This window comes from Pinus tabuliformis, chromosome X (genome assembly GCF_031772625.1).
Source record: "Pinus tabuliformis cultivar Carrire ecotype Pingquan chromosome X, CPIR1, whole genome shotgun sequence".
Taxonomy (NCBI): Eukaryota; Viridiplantae; Streptophyta; class Pinopsida; order Pinales; family Pinaceae; genus Pinus; species Pinus tabuliformis.
Genome location: NC_142308.1, coordinates 658916226 through 658937026, shown reverse-complemented (window position 1 = coordinate 658937026; position 20801 = coordinate 658916226). Strand labels below are relative to the sequence as shown.

The 20801-nt window shown below is 41.2% G+C and overlaps 1 protein-coding gene across 5 annotated transcripts in view; it reads right to left on the bottom strand.

Annotated features, from left to right (window-relative positions):
• Positions 1–20801, bottom strand: part of LOC149141688 (uncharacterized) — a 312782-nt gene that overhangs the window by 219960 nt on the left and 72021 nt on the right. For all 5 annotated transcript variants that reach the window (XM_089447689.1, XM_089447688.1, XM_089447687.1 and 2 more), the window contains one exon: positions 12586–12693. In XM_089447689.1, coding sequence (XP_089303815.1) covers positions 12586–12693 — 108 coding nt within the window. The remainder of the gene's footprint in view (positions 1–12585; positions 12694–20801) is intronic.

The window sequence follows — 20801 nt, the reverse complement described above, 5'->3', positions numbered from 1 at the left end:
TGGCATCACTCGTTCATTTTGGCACTTGTTAACATTCTCTTGTGGTTAAGGATTGTCCCTTAATTTCCATTAATAGGCACTTATCATCGTAATCGAAGAGTAATCTTAATTACTTAGCATAAGCAATCTTAACTCAAGAATCACTCGATAACTCATCTCGCATTGCATTCTAGGACTAGTTTTGCACCTAATAACTTACCTCCAAGCATAAGCTTGGTTGATAGACTTCTAGGGCCACCCTTCTCGTCTAGCTTGAGGGGCTTAGCATATCTTCGGTGGTTAACATGGTGACCTTGCAGTGGTCAAAGCCGCAGTCTCTACAGCACCGGAGGCATCGCGTGATAAGAGCCTAACAGAAGGTATCGTTAATCAAGCCCTTGCTTGCTTCTTGTTGGCCTCCTTCTCACAACCTACCTTGGAGCCTAGCTTCAAAATAGTTAGGGGAAGGTCATACTTAGATTAGGCATTTAATTAAAAATAACCAAGATCTTTGCGTCTCACCTAAGTCTTAGGATTTGCATTTCATATAAGTTAGTGAAGCATCCAAGCAGCAGTTATCCATCCGATTACTTGGTCCTAATTCAATAAGCAAGAGTTTTGAATCCATAAGGCACTAGTCTCAAATATAAATTTAATCCTTAAAATCTTGCTAAATTTAACCAGGTAGCTAGGCCACTCAACAGTGTCTCCTGAACTCGTTGGTTCCCAACTTGTCCTTCATGATCTCATTTCCACAAGGTCTACCCCCCATAGCCTGTTGTTGGGAGACAACTATGTTGAAGAAAGTGTAACTAGGTTTGGTCTTCATAATGACATGATCTTTGTAAATGATGAAATAAAAGAAATAAAATTATTTTTGTATGCCTTGCTGCATGGGTTTCATGAGCAAGAGGTTTATTTGTTAGTGGCTCCCATTGAGAGCCTTAGGATTTATTATTGAGTCAAAGAGTCAATGTCATATGAAGAAGCTCTTCTTGAGCCTATGTTCAATGTATACAAGTCTATAGAAATGTCTAACAGCCCTCCAAAGACAAGCACAATCCCTCTTGAAGAAGTCGGCCTCCAAACAATGTAAAAAGAAGTCATGTCGGCTCAAATAAGGAGACACAATGGTTCCCTCTCTCATGTCAGCTTATATGCATGACTAACCACTATATATAGGTGTGTAAGGATCCATATTACAGGGCAGAATAGAACTCAGATGCCTCTGCAACTTCATGGGTAATTACAGTCTCAAGACCTCGCAATCTTAGAGATCTTTGTTCTTCCGATGGGTACCACAGAGATGAAGTTTTTTTCGGCCTCCTCACAGTCTTAATGATTACAGTGTCAACCTCCTTGGTGGTCACAATCTCGGCATAGTTGTGATGATGAAGATCTCAGTGCAGGGAAAGAACACAGCCACAATCTCGGCATAGTTATGATGATGAAGATCTTGGTGTAGGGAAAGAACACAGTCACTGTCTCGGCATAGTTGTGATGATGAAGATCTCGGTGCAGGGAGAGAACATAGTCATAGTCTCGACATAATTGTGATGATGAGGATCTCGGTGAACCCACAGTAACACACTTTGTCTCGGCATTCATTCTGTACGCAGTCAAGATCCCAGCATAACGGTAATCATGACGTCAGTCATGATCTTGATGAGGACGTAGTTACAAGGTCATGATCTAGATGAAGATCTGGGTGCAACTCTCATATCTCAGTATAGAGATCTCGTTGTCATGGTGAAGGTCTCAGTGAAGGAGGAACACTAATCTCGATGAAAGTGAAGCAATGATCTTGATGAAGGTGCAACAGTGTTGCAGCAGTAATGATCTCAATGATGCAATAGTGATGACCTTGATTTAGCAGCAGTAATGATGATGATCTCAGCAGTGACAAAGAAGAGGATTGGTGTCTTGGTCTTGGAGTGGCCTAATAGGTCAAGGGTCATGGTCTTGGTATTCATCAATTGGAATCTCTATAAGAAGAATTTTGTGCAGGTTTTCCTCTCAAAGAGTGAGAGGTTTTGGCCCTAGCAGAAAGCCAACATCTTGTGTTCTTGTCTCTTTTGTTTTGGTAACTATTTGATGAACTAAGAAGACACACTCTAATAATAACAAGAGAAGATTGTGCTAATAAGAAAAAGTTAAAAATACCTCACAAATAGTTATCATGGCAAGAAGAATCTTATTAACTTGATTTTCCCTAGATTCTTCAACATGGTATCAGAGCTAAGGTGCTGAAGTCAAAGGAAGGGCAGCAAAGAGACATTCAAGGATCAAGTTTCAAGAAGGGCATCAAAGCAAGTTGAAGGATATCAAAGAAAAAGGATCAAGATCTACATTGAAGAATCAAATCCTAGATCAAACCCTAGATCAAAGACACAGTCTACAACAGCAAGAGCTTTTGTCTCCATAGTCATAATCAAAAGACCACCAAGACCCTCATGGAGTTGTCTACAAAGTAAGGTAGTTTGAAGGACCTCAAAAACAAAGATCACATCATCTTGAATAAAGTCAAAAACCCTAGAAGCAGACCTAATCTACACTACAAAAGAACGCAAAGCATATTGAAGGCGAGAAGGAATTGTCATCTTCAAGGATATAAAAACAAGCAAGGATCATCTCCTTGCCCTAGAAGAAGATCATCCAAGGAAGCAGCAAATCCTCCTCATCAAGCGAGCAACCTTTGAAGAAAAGCTTTTTTCATCTGAAAGAAGATCATCCAAGAGGAAGCTCTAATACATCTTTAACCATCATCAAAATGATAAAGTAGAAGAGTTCATCTTCACTTGTCAAATAAGTATCTTTCATTCTATAATCAAATTTGGTTAAATGACTTCGTGTTTGCAAGGACATCGATAAATTGGTTGGGTCATCAAAATTTGTTGCATAAGAAAGGAGGATAGATATAGTCCCCGAAAGAGAAGTCATTGAAAAGTCTCTAAAGATCAAGCATTGTTTGAATGCATGGAAAAAGATAAAGGGACTCATAGGATTCTTATGAAATCAGTGAAAGGTCCCTATGTAGCAAGAGAGGACACATCAAAGAGATATATGAAATACTAGAAGATATATTCTCTGAAAATGCAAAAAAGAAGGTCATATCACTTAGACCTAATCTACACAAAATTGAAGGTATCAAAGAATGAAGGGATATCTTCATAAGATCTCAATTGGAGATCTGGGAGAGATGATAAGAAGATAATCATCATTGTTCTTAAATACACTAACTGATAAGCAAGGTAACAAATGTCCATAGACAAGGAAGCTACCTCATTTGACAACTTGTGGTCTCTATGCTAGATAGAAAAAGACAAGTTGAAGGCAAAAGTGTTGAAGGTTAAAGAACTCAAACATTTGCAGGAAGGAAAGGGAAGTTTGTTCAAATTGGCAACTAGGGCCAAACTCCATGTGAGTCACCTTATTTATGGTACCTGATATTTTTCTTGGATTCCTCTCATCGAGAGGTGTAGGATTGATCTAATGATCATCCGATTCCGACATGTATTCATGCAGATATGAATTTATTTGTATTCTTGCCAATTTGTCAAGGTCGGGCAGCAAGCAAAACAGTGTTTTACACCCCAAGCTTATCCTCAACGTGGCATATAAAAGGAGGAGACCTTGTGGCATAAACACACTCATCTCATCATCTCATTCTTCTCTCTCCTAGCTTGATTGGGTATGCGTAGGAGGAGCAGGTCTCTCACACGTGGGAAGGAGGATGCAGATGATAAGGGCAGCGTTGACTTGGGTTGATCGAGGTGCAGGTGGACAGTTTTCGCTGCATTGACCAGCGACGAGGATAGTTTGACTGCGGTTTGGGTTGGGCAGCCTCTCCTAGGCTAGCCGCATTTCTGGGCAGCAAACGTTGACCTGTTTTGACCACCCTTTGACCAGCGTTGACTGTCAAGGGTTGACCGCAGACCTGTACCTGCGTTGACTGCAGTTTGACCATCATTTTAGACTGTTTTGGGCTGTACATTCTTGTTGTTGGAGGCCGAGTTGACTGAGGTTGACTTGAGGTCAATTCTGACCTGTTTGACCAGCTTTGACTTTGTTGGTTAGGGTTTTGTTGCAGCTATCATAAAATTACAGATTTGTGTAATTGTACTATCTCTCTCTCTGTACTGAATTATTGAAGAATATAAGAAGAATTGATCAAGGGTTTCCCCACATTGGGGTTTGTCCCTGGCTGGTGCCACATCTTGTGTCTCTTGTCTTGGCTTGTCTTCTACTGTTTACATTTATGTTCTATTTGCATTTTACTATCATGCTGATGTGATTGCTATTCTGGAAATTGATATTGGGCTAATAAGAAAATTTGAAGTAAATTGCTCTTAAGCATAGAACATACCATAATTTAACATGGTATCAGAGCTGAGGTGAAGACAAAGCCCAAGCAAGAGTGAAAGAGCAATCATCGAAGACAATTGGAAAGGTCAAAAAGCTTCATGGGTTCCTCATCCCACTTCCCGCCCGAAGACAAGCTCTGTGAGAAGTCTGACTATCACAAATGGAAGATGTCTCTTGATCTGACATTGGAAGAGCAAGAAGTGTTTGACTATGTGGAGGGTAAAATTTCGGAGCCTCCATCAAATGCATCGGTTGCTACAAAGAACAAGTACACTAAGGGTGAAGTCAAAGCGAAGAAGATTATCCGAGACTCAATTGACAAGCGTTTGGTGGCCTACATTTCCGAGTTGAACACCTCCAAGGAGATCTACGACAGATTGGTAAGCTTGTTTAAAGTTAGTGATGCAAATCAAGTTTTGTTCCTCAAAAATAAGTTGAAGGATATTAAGAAGGGCAAGGACGAGGATATTCAATCCTACTTCTTAAGGATCACTGAGATCAAGAATGATCTTCTATCAATTGGAGAAGTCATTCCTGACAGGGAACTAACTATCACTACCCTTGGAGGGCTCCCATTCGAATGGTATATATTTAGAACCACTCTTCTCAACAATGATCAAATTCCAGGGTTTGAAGAATTGATGTCGAGATGCATTCAAGAAGAGACAAGGATGGTGGAGCAAGAAATGCCTTCAAACAAAGGCAACCCCACTGCTTTCTCCTCTCATGCCAAAAGGAGAAATAATTCTGGGTCTAAAGGTCATTTCAAAGGAAAGCCCGGATCGAAGGGTGGAAGGAAGGGAAGATGCTTTGTTTGCAATAAATTTGGCCACTATGCGAGGGAGTGTCCAAATAGAAAGGACACATCACATGATGATGATCAAAATCACTCTAGGGGCAACTCCAACAACAATCAAAGGAATGGCAGGTTCAATGGCAAAGGAAAGAGGAATGTGGGAAATCAAGGAAATGGTCAACCCTCCAAGAAAGCAAGGAACTCTAGGTATGAATCAAATGTTGTTAACAATAAACAAGATGAGTATTATCTGATATTGGCCCTCTCCACTACCTCTCCTCCGAACTCGTTGGGCAATTGGCTTATTGATAGTGGTGCCTCAAGGCACTTCACTAGTTACAAGGAATCTCTCTCCAATTTGATAGAGAAGGAGACAAACTTGGAGATTATCCTTGGAGATAATGCCACCTATCTCGTAGAGGGTGTAGGGAATGTTACTCTTCAATTAAATCAGGGTCACACGAAGCATTTGCAAGAAGTCTTATATGTACCTGATCTGAAGAAGAACCATGTCCATTTCGACAACGGAAGACAAAGGCTACAAGGTGGCATTCATCGATGCCAAGGTACGTGTTTGGAAAAGAATTTTAAAGATGCTTTTACTCTTGGGTTTCGGGTTGACTCTTTATATCAAGTTGGAGGAAGTCCGTTGGGGTCATGTCTTGCAACACATCTCTACAGTCTGAACTATGGCACCGGAGATTTGCCCACCCTCATTATAAAGCTCTACCCGATGTGAGACAGATGGTGACAGGGATGCCCGAATTCAAAGTAGAGCATGAAGGTGTATGTCCGGGATGTGCCGAAGGAAAGCTCAAAAGGGGACCATTCCCCTCAAGCCATAGCAAGTCTACAGATATATTGCAGTTGGTCCACTCTGACATATCTGGTATGATGCCCGTAAACTCTTTGGGAGGATATCTATATTATCTCACTTTTACAGATGATTATTCTCGCAAGACTTGGATATACTTCTTGAAAAGGAAGGATGAAGTATTCCCCTGGTTCCATCACTTCAAAGCCTTGATCGAAAAGCAAACCAACAAGAGAATCAAGATATTAAGGACTGATAATGGGACCGAATATGAATCCAATGAGTTCCATGACTTTTGCAAAGAAGTTGGCATTAAGAGGGAGACCACAACACCATACACTCATGAGCAGAATGGTGTGGCTAAAAGGAAGAATCGTACGATTGTGGAAGTCGTTCGAGTCATACTCCATGATCAAAGGCTTCCGAAGTTTCCATGCGCCGAAGCTGCGAATACTGCCGTATATGTTCAAAACTGATGCCCTCATAAAGCATTGGATTCCAAGACTCCTGAAGAAATGTTCACTTGTAAGAAACTTGTTGTCTCTCATTTTAGAATTTTTGGAAGTCCCGTATATTTTCATGTGCCGAAAGATAAAAGAAGCAAATTGGGTGCATCTGGAAAGAAAGGAATCTTTGTGGGCTATAGCGAAAATTCTAAGGGCTATAGAATCTATGTGGCTGGTCAAAGGGAAGTCGAGATAAGTCATGATGTCACCTTTGACGAAGATATGGCTCTTAGCAAGGTTGACAATCTTCTCATTCTAAGGAAAGATAAAGAAGCCAACACCAGGAAACCAGATGAAAAGGAAGATATAATGATGCCCGATGTTGAAGAACCTCTGGATCCTACTGATCCCCCTCCGCAAGAGCCTTCCTCCTCTAGGAAGAGGCCCTCGTGGCTTAGGGGTACTCTTGAAGATGCCTCGAGACATATTGCACCCAGAGGGACTTTACGTGAAAGCAAGAAGTCGACTAGGTATCACAGATACTTGACCATTATGAGCACCATCATTCAAAACGAGCCTACATCGTTCGAAGAAGCCGTGAAGCATCAAGTATGGAAGGATGCTATGAATGAAGAATACGAGTCCATCATGAAGAATGATGTCTGGGATGTGGTCCCCAGACCCCAAGACAAATCAGTTGTCACCTTGAAATGGCTTTACAAAATCAAGCATGGAGCTGATGGGAGTGCTGAAAAATACAAGGATCACTTCGTTGCTCGAGGCTTCTCTCAAAAGGAAGGTGTGGATTACGATGAGATATTTGCACCAGTTGCCCGATACACCACCATCCGCTCGATCATAGCCCTCGCTGCTTCGCAAGGATGGAACCTACATGAGATGGATGTAAAGATCGCGTTCTTGCATGGTTCGATTAAAGAGGAAGTCTATGTGGAACAACCCAAGGGGTTTAAGATTCATAATCGGGAATCTCATGTATGCAGGTTGAAGAAAGCTCTCTATGGGCTGAAGCAAGCACCCCGAGCTTGGTATGAGAGGATCGATAGCTATTTGATGAAGCTGGGATTCACTAGGAGTGAAGCCGATCCGAACCTTTACTTTAAGGTTGAAGATGATAAGCCTCTCATACTGGTGTTGTATGTTGATGACCTCTTTCTGACAGGTGCAGACCCTCTCATTCACAAATGTAAGAGGGAGTTGGCTTCCGAATTTGAGATGAAGGACCTAGGACTAATGCACTACTTCCTAGGGTTGGAGGTCTGGCAAAAGCCAGGAGAAATTTTCCTATCTCAAGGAAAATACGTGGTGAAGATATTGGAGAGATTTGGAATGGTGGACTACAAGCCCGTGACTACCCCGATGGAGCTTAACTTCAAGAAGTTATGCGGTAGTGTTGTCAGACCTGTATTGGGAAATGCTTTTGAGTATCATCAACTCATAGGAGCACTGATGTTCTTGGTGAACTCCCGTCCGGATATATGTTTTGCAGTCAACACGTTGAGCCAATATATGGTTGAGCCTCATCACTCACATTGGATTGGTGCCAAGAATATTCTGAGATATCTTCAAGGCACAATCACTCATGGACTGAGATACACTGCTGGAGATGTGAGGTTGCATGGTTATTCCGATGTTGATTGGGCAGGCAGTGTGGTGGACCGAAAGAGCACTTTTGGGTGTTGTTTCTCTTTGGGTTTTGCTTCAATATCCTGGACGAGCAGGAAGCAGAAGTCGATGCTTTTGAACACTGCTGAGGCCGAATACATTGTTGCGAGTATGGCCTCTTTTGAAGTTGTCTAGTTGCAAAAGCTCTTTAGTGAGCTGTTTGGACATACGCAGGATACTACTGTAATCCTCTACGACAACTAGAGTGGGATTCGCTTATCAGAGAATCCCGTATTTCATGATCGCTCCAAGCACATTGATATCAAGTACCACTTTATCCGAGATATTGTACAACGAGGAGCAATAAGGCTCCATCATATTGGGACTGATGAGCAGGTCGCCGACATTCTGACGAAGCTCCTAGGAAAGGTCAAATTCTTGACTTTCTGAGAACGACTAGGAGTCGTGGAGAGACCCTCTATGAGGGTCATGTATGATATGTACATTGAGCTCTGGGAGCTCCGGGGGGCTTGGGGTACTTCTTGGAGTGATGAGCAACCATAGGGTGAATGGCTCAGCGTTCCCCTAGTGGTTTGTTGTGTACAGGGTGAGTGGTTCAGCCTTCCCCTATGATACCCCGTGGCAACATGTAGGCAGGATGAGTGGTTCATCCTTCTCCTGCTAAGACATCCTACCCATGCAGTCTGGAACTCATGGAAAGTACCTCTCATCTAGCCAATGAGTAGAGAAATGAGGATAGGGACCATAATAGTACCGATGGATGCATCGCGTAACTACCGTACTCCCTATGCTAGGATGATATTGATCTGGGATCAATTGGAACTGACTTCAGGTTAGTAAAAGTGGTATGACAAACTCTCTTCATTGGGACTGACTTCGGGTCAATAAGAGTGCTATTAGACACTCTCTTTTATCTGGGACTGACTTCGGGTCAGTAGAGGATGGTATGATACATTCTCGATCACTTCTTCTTCTTCATAGTTCAGCAGAGCAGTGCAAAGCAGTGCATTGATGGCAGAGATAATATCGACAAACAGATGGATTAGTAGATGGAGTTCTCCCTAGTTAAGAGGGATTGTTAAAATTGACAACTACTTCTTCTTCTTCATAGTTCAGCAGAGCAGTGCAAAGCAGAGCATTGATGGCAGATAGTATCGACAAACAGATGGATTAGTAGATGGAGTTCTCCCTAGTTGAGAGGGATTGTTAAAATTGACAACTACGGCCAAACTCCATGTGAGTCACCTTCTTTATGGCAGCTGATATTTTTCTTGGATTCCTCTCATCGAGAGGTGTAGGATTGATCTAACAATCATCCGATTCCGACATGTATTCATGGAGATATGAATTTATTTGTATTCTTGACAATTTGTCAAGGTCGGCTAGCAAGCAAAACAGTGTTTTACACCCCCAGCTTATCCTCAACGTGGCATATAAAAGGAGGAGACCTTGTGGCATAAACACACTCATCTCATCATCTCATTCTTCTCTCTCCTAGCTTGATTGGGTATGCGTAGGAGGAGCAGGTCTCTCACACGTGGGAAGAAGGAGGACGCAGATCTGATTAGGGCAGCGTTGACTTGGGTTGACTGAGGTGCAGGTGGACAGTTTTGGCTGTGTTGACCAGCGAGGAGGATAGTTTGACTATAGTTTGGGTTGGGCAGCCTCTCCTAGGCTAGCCTCATTTCTGGGCAGCAAACGTTGACCTGTTTTAACCACCCTTTGACTAGCGTTGACTGTCAACGGCTGGCCGTAGACCTGTACCTGCGTTGACTACAGTTTGACCATCATTTCAGACTGTTTTGGGCTGTACATTCTTGTTGTTGGAGGCCGAGTTGACTGAGGTTGATTTGAGGTCAATTCTGACCTATTTGACCAGCTTTGACTTTGTTGGTTAGGGTTTTGTTGTAGTTGTCATAAAATTACAGATTTGTGTAATTGTACTATCTCTCTCTCTGCTGAATTATTGAAGAATATAAGAAGAATTGATCAAGGGTTTCCTCGCATTGGGGTTTGGCCCTGGCTGGAGCCAGATCTTGTGTCTCTTGTCTTGGCTTCTCTTCTACTATTTACATCTATGTTCTATCTGCATTTTACTGTCATGCTGATGTGATTGCTATTCTGGAAATTGATATTGGGCTAATAAGAAAATTTGAAGTAAATTGCTCTTAAGCATAGAACATACCATAATTTAACAAAGTTTGATCCTCAAACAAGACAAAACAATGCTATAGAAAGATTATGAAAAGAAAGCTCATATCGCTGGAGAGATGGAGGAAGTTGAAGAAAAGGGCCAAGGAAAGAGGGAGTAACAGATCTCTACTATGATTGAGATAGTATCCCTGACAAAAGGGTCCTATCATAAGCTCCTAAATCTTTTGTTAGAGATATGACCATGATAATAAGATGCATCGTGGCATCATGGAAGCATTAGAAACAAGAGCTCATAATGTCACCATGGGAATCATGAAGGACAAAATCCATGGCAACCAAACATGAAGGATATAGCTCTTGGGAACCTCATTGGACATTGAAGGAAAGGACGAAGTCATCTAGGACAAGGCTCATCATACATCAAGTCAAAAAGGAAACAACTGCCAGATGAGGATATACAAGATTCTTTGATGGAATCCTCATCGAAGGGATCACTAATCTAGAGAGGAAGCAAGTGTTTCATCAGGAACTCCAACTTATGGAATTCATGGGATGATGGTATGATGAAGCAGATCAAGGGATTGAAGATCTTTTCAATCAAGGAAGTTGTTGAAAGAAGCCTAGATGACCTAAAGGTAAAATGAGGTATGTATGCTTGTATTTAATATTATAAAGTCATGTCGTATGGTTGCAGGTAACATGGATCACTACTTCTATCTTGAGAAGCATGATCAAGAGAAAAAGGATCTCCTCCTCTGAAAGGATGCAGGAAGGCATAAGTCACACTAGATGAAATCAACATAATATGTCCTCATATGAAGTATGAGGTGATTGACTACAATTAAGAAACTTCGATTGAAAGCTCCTAGGAATGGAATGTGTGAGGAAGGAAGAGACCGTGAGATATGCAACCCTGATGAAGGTGATCATCATCCAAAAGACCAATAAGATTTGACTAGTAAATCTCCCGGAAAGATATGAAGACTCTGATGAAAGTTTGAAAAACATGGAGACACTTGACAATGGATATCTTTGGGAGATGTGTCAACATGTATGCAGGATTCTGACACCTACAGGAAGATGTCATGATAAAGAGCTATCTCATAAGGTACTATTTGATTTAATGTTATATTTTGATTTCTTGAATAATATCTGATGTGTTCATGCAGGAACAAAAGTTGTAAGTTAAAGTACAACTAGCATTCATGTGGTGGATGGAAATTCCTGAAAGAAACATGATGGGGAAGAAGTAACCATATGATGAAGGTTCCACATATGTATCAAGTAGGCCACTTTCCATGAAGAAAGGAATGACATGACAAACCAAGAAGGAAAGTGATCAAGGCTAATGCGCTACAAGTAAGAAGCTCGACTGAATTTCATGACATCAAGGAAGGAAATTGATCAAGCAGCTGAAGGACCCTCGAAGAAGTTGTTGATGAAAAGGAGAGTCCCCAGTTAAGAGGGAGCTCTGACAAGTCCCTAATTGAGAGGGAGCTTGGGCAAGTTCCTAGTTAGAGGGAACTTGGGTACATTCCTTTACAGGAATGGGCATATCTTCCCTAGTTGAGAGGGAGAGATAGACACAACATTCTTGTCTTCACTTGGGAAGAAAGAATGGAGGATTGGGTAATCATTTGGCATCCGATGCTCTTTGAGGATGTGTAGGGCATCCAAGATAAGAGTAGGCAAGAGGACCGATATTCTTTGAGGGTTGGAAACCCAAGATAAGAATAGTCCTAGAAGGTCATACTCAATGAACACCCAGGTGGGTATGTACCTTGAGAGACAATGATGGTGTCTATAGTCATAGGTCTCGCCAACGTTGTGCTCTGATCTAATAAGAGATAGAGTTGTCAGTCAAGGCCTTGCTGTGGAAACAATGTTGGTTACTATGATGCATTACAGATGGGTTACCAATCCCATTCTTCTTACGAGAAATTCTTCAGATTGATAATGACCAAGTACCATTATGAATACCTCCCTAGTTAGAGGGAGTGTTGAAGAAAGTGTAACTAGGTTTGGTCTTCATAATGACATGATCTTTGTAAATGATGAAATAAAAGAAATAAAATTATTTTTGTATGCCTTGCTACTTGGGTTTCATGAGCAAGAGGTTTATTTGTTAGTGGCTCCCATTGAGAGCCTTAGGATTTATTATTGAGTCAAAGAGTCAATGTCATATGAAGAATCCAGCTATGATAAGAATTATAAATTCTGGCTATTTGACTAGTCCCAAATATGTATCATATTGTAAGTTAATAAAACAATTCCTCTTTTTAAATGAAAGAAATTACTAGCATAGAGTCAATCAATCACCATCTTGCATTTGACTAATCATTTAAAAGCTAACCCCAATAAAAAGTTCTTATTCAATGTAGAAATACCTTTTTCTCGAAATTTTGTTAAAACAAACCACGCTGGCCTCGTAATCATTGAACTCTGAAGCCCAAGAGATCTTGAGCTATATCTCTTCCAATATGGAGTGTCAATATCTGCTACATAGAAAGTAAATAAATAAGCAGTTTATTTAACAAAAATCTCCCCTAAATAAACTATTAAAGGAAAACTCTAAGTGGAAAAAAAGAAACCAAAAACATATAAAATATGTATATAAAAGAAAGCAAAAACACAAACATTTCTACATAAAAGAAGCAAAGATGCCTACAGAAAACTTCACTGTTAATAGGATTTTGGTAAACATACTTTCATTGAAAACCTTGCTAATTTTGCAATTGAAAACGTATTACTCTCCAATTGACAACTTAATATTCCATGTACATTATTTTACTCCTGCATAATGTTATCACATGTAAACGTGTTTGTGCTAATGTGATTCATTTGATGTTTATGAACTAATGTAAAAATGATATGTTAACTACCAAATTGCCTTGGCTGTGTGGTTTTAACTAACGTCACTCCGTGTAAATGTATTATAGTTGTATAAGAAAGATCATAAGTAAAGTGATACTGCACTTTGTTAGATTTGACCAGTTTATCTCGGTCAGTATTCTCCACTGCACTAGGGCACACAAAGGAAGAGGTCCATGCGGTAGTCTTCCCAGGTTCCTGTGCACTGCAGAGCAGGAAGGAGGTGCATTTATGTTGGGAAGGATCAGTAGTCTTCCCAGGTTCCTGTTCACTGCAGAGCAGAAAGAAGGTGCATTTATGTTGGGAAGGAGAGGGTGCATGCATGCTGAAGGTTTATTTCCTATTTTCCAACTTTCACTTCATTGCTGTACCAGATTTAATAATAGGCAGTTTAGTTCATTTTTCTACATCAGTGCATGCTCAAAGTTTATTTCCTGTTTTGTCACATTCAGTTCATTGTTGTCCCAGATTTAGTAATTGACAGTTCAGTTCCGCTTTTTATTTCAGTTAGACGCATGCATTGTGAAAATTTGGTGATCCCGAATCCTACTGCAGTAAATGATAATATTTCTTCTATTTGTTAAATTACTTGAACAAATTATTTGCAGTTTTCTGCGGCAAATATCAAAAAACATACACTGTAGCCTTCACAGATAAAATTTTGCAGAAAAAAAATACAAGGAAAATACTTGCACATAAATAATCACAGTGACACAGTTGTTTTTGGACAATGTTCCTGGAAAAACCCAACTTGGGAAAACTGGTGCAGCAGATGAGGGTTTTTTTAATTAATCTTCAGCAATAGTTTCTGTACAAGACAAAATAGAGGAAGAGTCACTGAGAGAAATTTACTGGTGAATTTCTCACACTCCACAGCGTTTCTTTGACCGCGAAGAGGACCTCCTGCCCCTTTCGCTGGCCTTTTTGCGTCACCCTCTGCGCACTAACTACGTAGGCCCTGTGTCAACCCTTCTACACTGATGATCTGCATCCCTCCTCTGTGCTGCCCCCACCAGATTTGTCTTGCACTCTCAGACTATGTTGATGCCCTCTCTCTCCCACCTGCAACTCACTCTCTGATTCGATTTTCTCTTGCCGAACTTCAGCTACTGAGAAAATTGATCTGCTTGAGCAACTGAGTATCTGCTCTGGTGTATTCTCAATCTACCCATCAACTTCTTCTTATAATTTTCTGTTGGAGCACCAACGACCAATATTAAAACATAATTGATGGCTAAGATTAACTAAAAATCAATCCATGTCTCCTTTTAGAAGATTCTCACCATGACTTAATTAATACCCTTTAATTAATCAGATTTCCTAAGTTTGGACTTAGGAACCATTAAAAAAAAGTTAATTATTTGAAGTAAGTCGTCTCTATGTGGAATTTCCAGAAACGATTTCTGGGTTTTGGAGAATACATGTATTCTAGCCTCTCCACAAACTTTTGTGGCTAGAACACATCTGATGCTACAAAAATCAGCACTCTCTCTTAGCGAGGAATGTGTTCTAGTGCTGCAACCTACTAAAACATCACTCTATCTCTACATCATCTCTTGTCACGCTGTTGATGTCTGGTTGTTGCTGCCCACCAACAACTGCGTAACTTTGATATGTGTTGCATCTATGTTGTTGCTAACCCTGCTGAACTGTTGTCAATTACTGCGTCTGCACTACAACTCCTTTTCAACTACTGCTGTTGAGAATCTATTGAAACGGATTCTCCACCATACCAATTGATCATTCCTGATCCAACGCTGAAGCAGTACCCGGAGGTACTTTTCCTATCCAATGAGCTACCTACCCAATCTGCATCTGTGAATCGGCTCACCCTGACGTCATCTCCTTGAGTATACTTCAACCCAAGCCCAACTATTCCCCGCACATATCTAAGAATGTGCCTAGTTGTTGCCCAATGTACCCTTTTTGGTTCCACCATGAACTGACTGAGGGTATTGACAGCGAAGCAAATGGCTGGCCTGGTGTTGACCAAATACATGAGTGACCCAATTAGCTGTCTGTATGGGCTCAAGCAAGCACCTAGGGTGTGGTACGGTCACATTGATAGTTACTTGCAACAGTTGGGATTCATCAAGAGTGATGCAAATCCCAATCTCTATTATCTGATGGTGGAGAATGAGCCTCTCATTCTAGTTTTATATGTAGATGATCTGCTTTTGACAGGATCATCGAGGCTCATAAAGGATTGCAAAAAGAACCTTGCAACAGAATTCGACATGAAGGATATGGGACTAATGCACTATTTTTTGGGGTTGGAAGTATGGCAGAAGAATGGGGAAATCTTCCTTGGGCAAGGGAGATATGCTACAGAAATTTTGAAGAGATTCAGAATGCAAGATTGCAAACCCATGGCAACACCCATGATTACCAACTAGAAAAAGATAGATGCCTCAGGGGACAAGGAAGTCAACCCCACCTTGTACAGACAACTAATTGGGTCACTCATGTATCTGGTCAACACCAGGCCAGACATTTGCTTCGTTGTCAATACCCTTAGTCAGTTCATGGTGGAACCAAAAAGGGTACATTGGGCAGCAGCTAAGCACATTCTTAGATATGTGCGGGGAACAGTCAGGCTCGGGTTGAAATATACTCGAGGAGATGACGTCAGGTTGAGCGGATTCACAGATGCAGATTGGGCAGGTAGCTCAGTGGACAGGAAAAGTACCTCTGGGTATTGCTTCAGCGTTGGATCGGGAATGATCTCTTGGTGTAGTAGGAAGCAGAAGTCAGTAGCACTGAGCTTAGCAGAAGCAGAATATATGGCGGTTACCATAGCTACGTGTAAGGCCATATGGCTTAGGAAATTGTTGGTGAGTTTGTTCAGGAAGAAAATGGGAGCGACCAGCGTTCACTGTGATAATCAAAGTTGCATAAAACTCTTTGAGAATCTAGTATTTCATGATAGGTCGAAGCACATTGATATTAGATGTCATTTCATTAGGTGTTGCCATGGGTCTGCAATCATGCATTCTGAAACTCTTCAGAAATTCTGTAGCATATCTCCCTTGCCCAAGGAAGATTTCCCCATTCTTCTGCCATACTTCCAACACCAAAAAATAGTGCATCAGCCCCATATCCTTCATGTTGAATTCTGTTGCAAGGTTCCTTTTGCAATCCTCTATGAGCCTCGATGATCCTGTCAAAAGCAGATCATCTACATAAAACCAAAATGAGAGGCTCATTCTCCACCATCAGATAGTGGAGATTGGGATCTGCATCACTCTTGATGAATCCCAACTACTGCAAGTAACTGTCAATCCAACTGTACCACGCCCTGGGTGCCTGCTTGAGCCCATACAAGGCTTTCTTCAATCTGCATACATGAGTGCGCTTCTCATGATTTTTGAAGCCTTCAGGCTGCTCTATGAACACCTCTTCTTCTATCACCCCGTTCAAGAATGTTGTCTTGATGTTCATCTGGTGAATTTCCCATCCCATCAGCGCTGCTAGGGATATGACGAATCTGATACAGATATATCTAGCCACTGGGGCGAAGGTCTCCTCATAGTCTATTCCTTCTTTTTGTGCATACCCGTTTCCCACGAATCTAGCCTTATACTTCTCTACACTGCCATCTGCAATGTAGTTGATCTTGTAGATACATCTGGAACCTACAATTGATCTATCCTTTGGTCTAGGCACCACCTCCCAAACATCATTTGTCATGATAGAATTGTATTCTTCTACCATGGCATCCACCCACATCTGATGTTGTGCGGCTTCCTGAAAACTGGAGGGTTCTGCACCCTGAGCCACCAAGGCCTGGTATCTGTCAGGTTGCCTGCGTTACCTCTTGTCGATTCTAGAAGCTTCAACAAACTCTTTTGCGTCCTTCAAGGTCTGACGCACTTCCCTACTGGTCCTACCACTGGTGGTGGGAGGTTCAATCTGTTCTTGTACATGTACTTGCATCTTTGTCTGCTGCCAACTTCTTAGATCTCCTGCCCTTGAGGAGATGCTGGTACTAGTCATTGTACTCGAATCCTGTGACTGTCCCCCTACTTGTTCTACCTGCGATCCCTATTGTTGCTGGACTAAAGGAACATCTGATGACTGATCTCCTGCAGGCATCTCTCGAGATTTTCTGAAAGTTCTATCTTCCATGAATTTTACATCTTGCCTCACTACAATCTTCCTGTTGCCAAGAACGTAGATTTTGTATGCCTTTGAGGTCTCGTTGTATCCCACGAGATACCCCTTTTCTGTAGTTTGATCCAACTTACTATGCTTCTCATCTAGAATGTGACAATAGGCCACACTCCCGAATATCCTCAAATGACTTACCTCAAGTTTCTTCTCGATGAAGACTCCCTTTGGCTTTTCTTCCCCAAAGCTCTGTGAGGTGTCCTGTTTTGAATGTACATTGTTGTGTTGCATGCTTCTTCCCATAGGAATATAGGCAAATCCTGAGCATACAACATGGCCTTTGCTGCCCCAACTATAGTTCTGTTCTTCCGCTTCGCTACTCCATTCTACTGCAGATTGTAGGGAGTTGTCCACTCTCTTTTGATACGTTCCTTTGCGCAGAAATCTGTGAAGTCTTTATCCGTGTATTCTCCACTATTATCTAAATGCAGTACCTTGATCTTTTTCCCTGTCATGTTTTCTACGAGAGCCTTGAACTCTCGAAACCGATCAAAGACCTCATCCTTGGTCTTTAAGAAGTACATCTAGGTTTTTCTGGAATGGTCATCAATGAAGGTGATGAAATACTCGCCACCGCTAAGAGCTTTGGTGGACATAGGGCTGCAAATATCTGAGTGTATCAATCCCAACACGCCATTAGCTCTGCTGTCACTTCTGGGAAACGTTGCTTTTGCGTACTTTCAAAGTACACATCCTCGGCATAGATCATCATGCTCGGTGTTGAGAGTTGGAACTCTTGTTACAGTCTCTCTGAGCATCCTGAGTGCTCCATGGTATAGGTGTCCCATCCTCCTGTGCCATAGTTCATTCAATGCCTTCCTACCATTGTTATCACTACCTATCAATGCCATTAGAGAATCAATCTGCAATCTATATAGCCTGTTGCTTCGAGCCCCAATCTCTCTCACCTTCTTCCAGGTAGGATGCTTGACATATACTTTCTTTCCCACAAAGTATACATTGTATCCCTTGTCCTGCAACTAGGACATTGAAATTAGGTTCATACCCAATACTGGCACATGCAGTACATTCATGGCACTAGTACTGGTTCCTGCTTCCGTCTGAAAATCTATGGTGCCTCTCCCTACTGGAGTACACTTAGTTATGTTGCCCATAGTGATCTGGAAGTCCATTTGCTCCTCTTGATAGCTTGAGAAATATTCCCTTACTCCAGTCATGTGAGCTGAAGCTTCGCGATCAATATACCAGACACCAGCTAAAGTCGATCCTGATAGACACGCAAACTCATCTTCCAATCTAGAAGATAATTCTGAGGCTTGTTGATTATCCATAATTTTCTGTGCTACTTCCTTCCCAACACTGAATTCATTGCTCTATGTGGAAATTGTTGCACTACTCCCTCAGACTCTGACAAATCTTGATCTGGAAACTTTTATTCTCTGTCGACTCACTCAGAGAATTATTTTTCCACGAAAAAATGTGCTCACCTAACAAATGGACTGCAGAGCCTCTCTGGGGTTTCGAACTGCTGCCTAGGCAACACTTTTCAAAATCCTTCTCCCATCTACAACTGAGCTCTTCCTGCTTTACCAATGCTCTGATGCCATGTGAAAATTTTGTGATCCCAAATCCTACTGCAGTCACTGATAATATTTCTTCTATTTGTTAAATTACTTAAACAAATTATTTGCAGTTTTCTACAGCAAATATCAAAATACATACACTACAACCTTCACAAACAAAATTTTGCGGAAAGTAAATACAAGGAAAATACTAGCACATAAATAACCACAATGACACAATTGTTTTTGGACAATTGTCCCCGGAAAAACCCAACTTGGAAAAACCAGTGCAGCAGATGAGGGTTTCTTTTATTAATCTTCAACGATAGTTTTTGTACAAGACAAAATAGAGAAAGAGTCACTGAGAGAAATTTACTAGTGAATTTCTCACTCCACAACGTTTCTCTGACCCCGAAGAGGACCTCCTACCCCTTGTGTTGGCCTTTCTGTGTCACTCTTTGTAGAGTGACTGCGTAGGTTCTGCGTCAACCCTTCTGCGCTAATGATTTGCGTCCCTCCTCTGTGTTGCCCCCTCCAGATTTGTCCTGCACTCTCAGACTATGCTGATGCCCTCTCTCTCCCACCTGCAACTCACTCTCTGATTCGATTTTCTCTTGCCGAACTTCAGCCACTAAGAAAATCAATCTGCTTGAACAACTGAGTATCAGCTCTGGTGTATTCTCCATCTACCCATCGACTTCTTCTTATAATCTTTTGTTGGAGCACCAATGGCCAAGATTAAAACATAATCAATGGCTAATATTAACTAGAAATCAATCCATGTCTTTTTCTAAAAGATTCTCACCATGACTTAATTAATACCCTTTAATTAACTAGATTCCCTAAGTTTGGACTTAGGAACCATTAAGTCGTCACTAGGTGGAATTTCCATAAACGATTTCTGGGTTTTGGAGAATACATGTATTCTAGCCTCTCCACAAAATTTTGTGGCTAGAACACATCCGATACTACAAAAATCAACATGCATCATCTATGCTTTGGGGGGGAGGCACAAATAACTAGGTAGTTAGTGTGTGTGCATGAGGAGTTGAGTGAGTGCACAGATCCCAAGAAATGTGCATACATACATGCTTCAGTCATCCTCCAGTTGAGGCATGTTAACTCGGGCACTGTTACCTGTGCGGGAGGGTGCACTAGCAGTATTGACTAGGGTTAGGTTCCAACTCTTAATTGAGGGCACTTTTACATGTGTCCAGACTCCAGTTATATTGTATCTTCTCTCTTCTTCCTAGTCTATAAAAGAGACGCAGAGCAAGCCACTGTGGTGGGTTGAGAAATTGAGTTTTTGAGCTATAACATTTTAGGTTACTGTTTCAGATTTAATATAAAAAACAGTGATGCTCTTTTGAGAGTTCAGATCTGTGTGTTTAATGTTCGTAACATAATCTATAGCTGTTATTTTGATTGATGTTTTCAGTTTTTAGCTACCTAGGAGACTATAAATTAAGTTAATTTCAAGAGTGCAGAATCTGCTTACAATGGTCTGATTTCTGACATGGTGTCATAGAGTGTTTGTTGAAACCTTCTAGTTATCTGTGTATGGATGGTAAGCCTTCCGCCTGGGATAGGGAGTTTTCAGAAGGTTTTAGGGTCGAGATTCCTAGGATCCATGCTTAATAAAAGCGCTATAAACCTATGATAAGTTGTTTAAGTTGATGATCTGTTTTGTCTAGCATGTTGTTCCAGGGGCAGCAGTATGACTACATTTAGTCTTTTAGATATGAAGACAGATTGGAAGTTTTGAGAAATCAAAGGGTTTGTAGATTAGGGTTGATTCCTCTTACTTGATAATTACTTGTGAAATTATGTTGGCTTTTTATTACTGTATTATTTCTTCATCAAACAATTTCCAAAACATAAAATGCATGAAGATCACAAGAACAAAAGGAACACAAGATATAGGCTCCAAGCCAGGGAAAAACCCAATAAAATTATTCTCTTCTTATAGAATCAGATCAAATATGAGACATCCAAGACCCAAAGACCAAGACCAAGACCTCCTCAAGCACCAAGTCAGC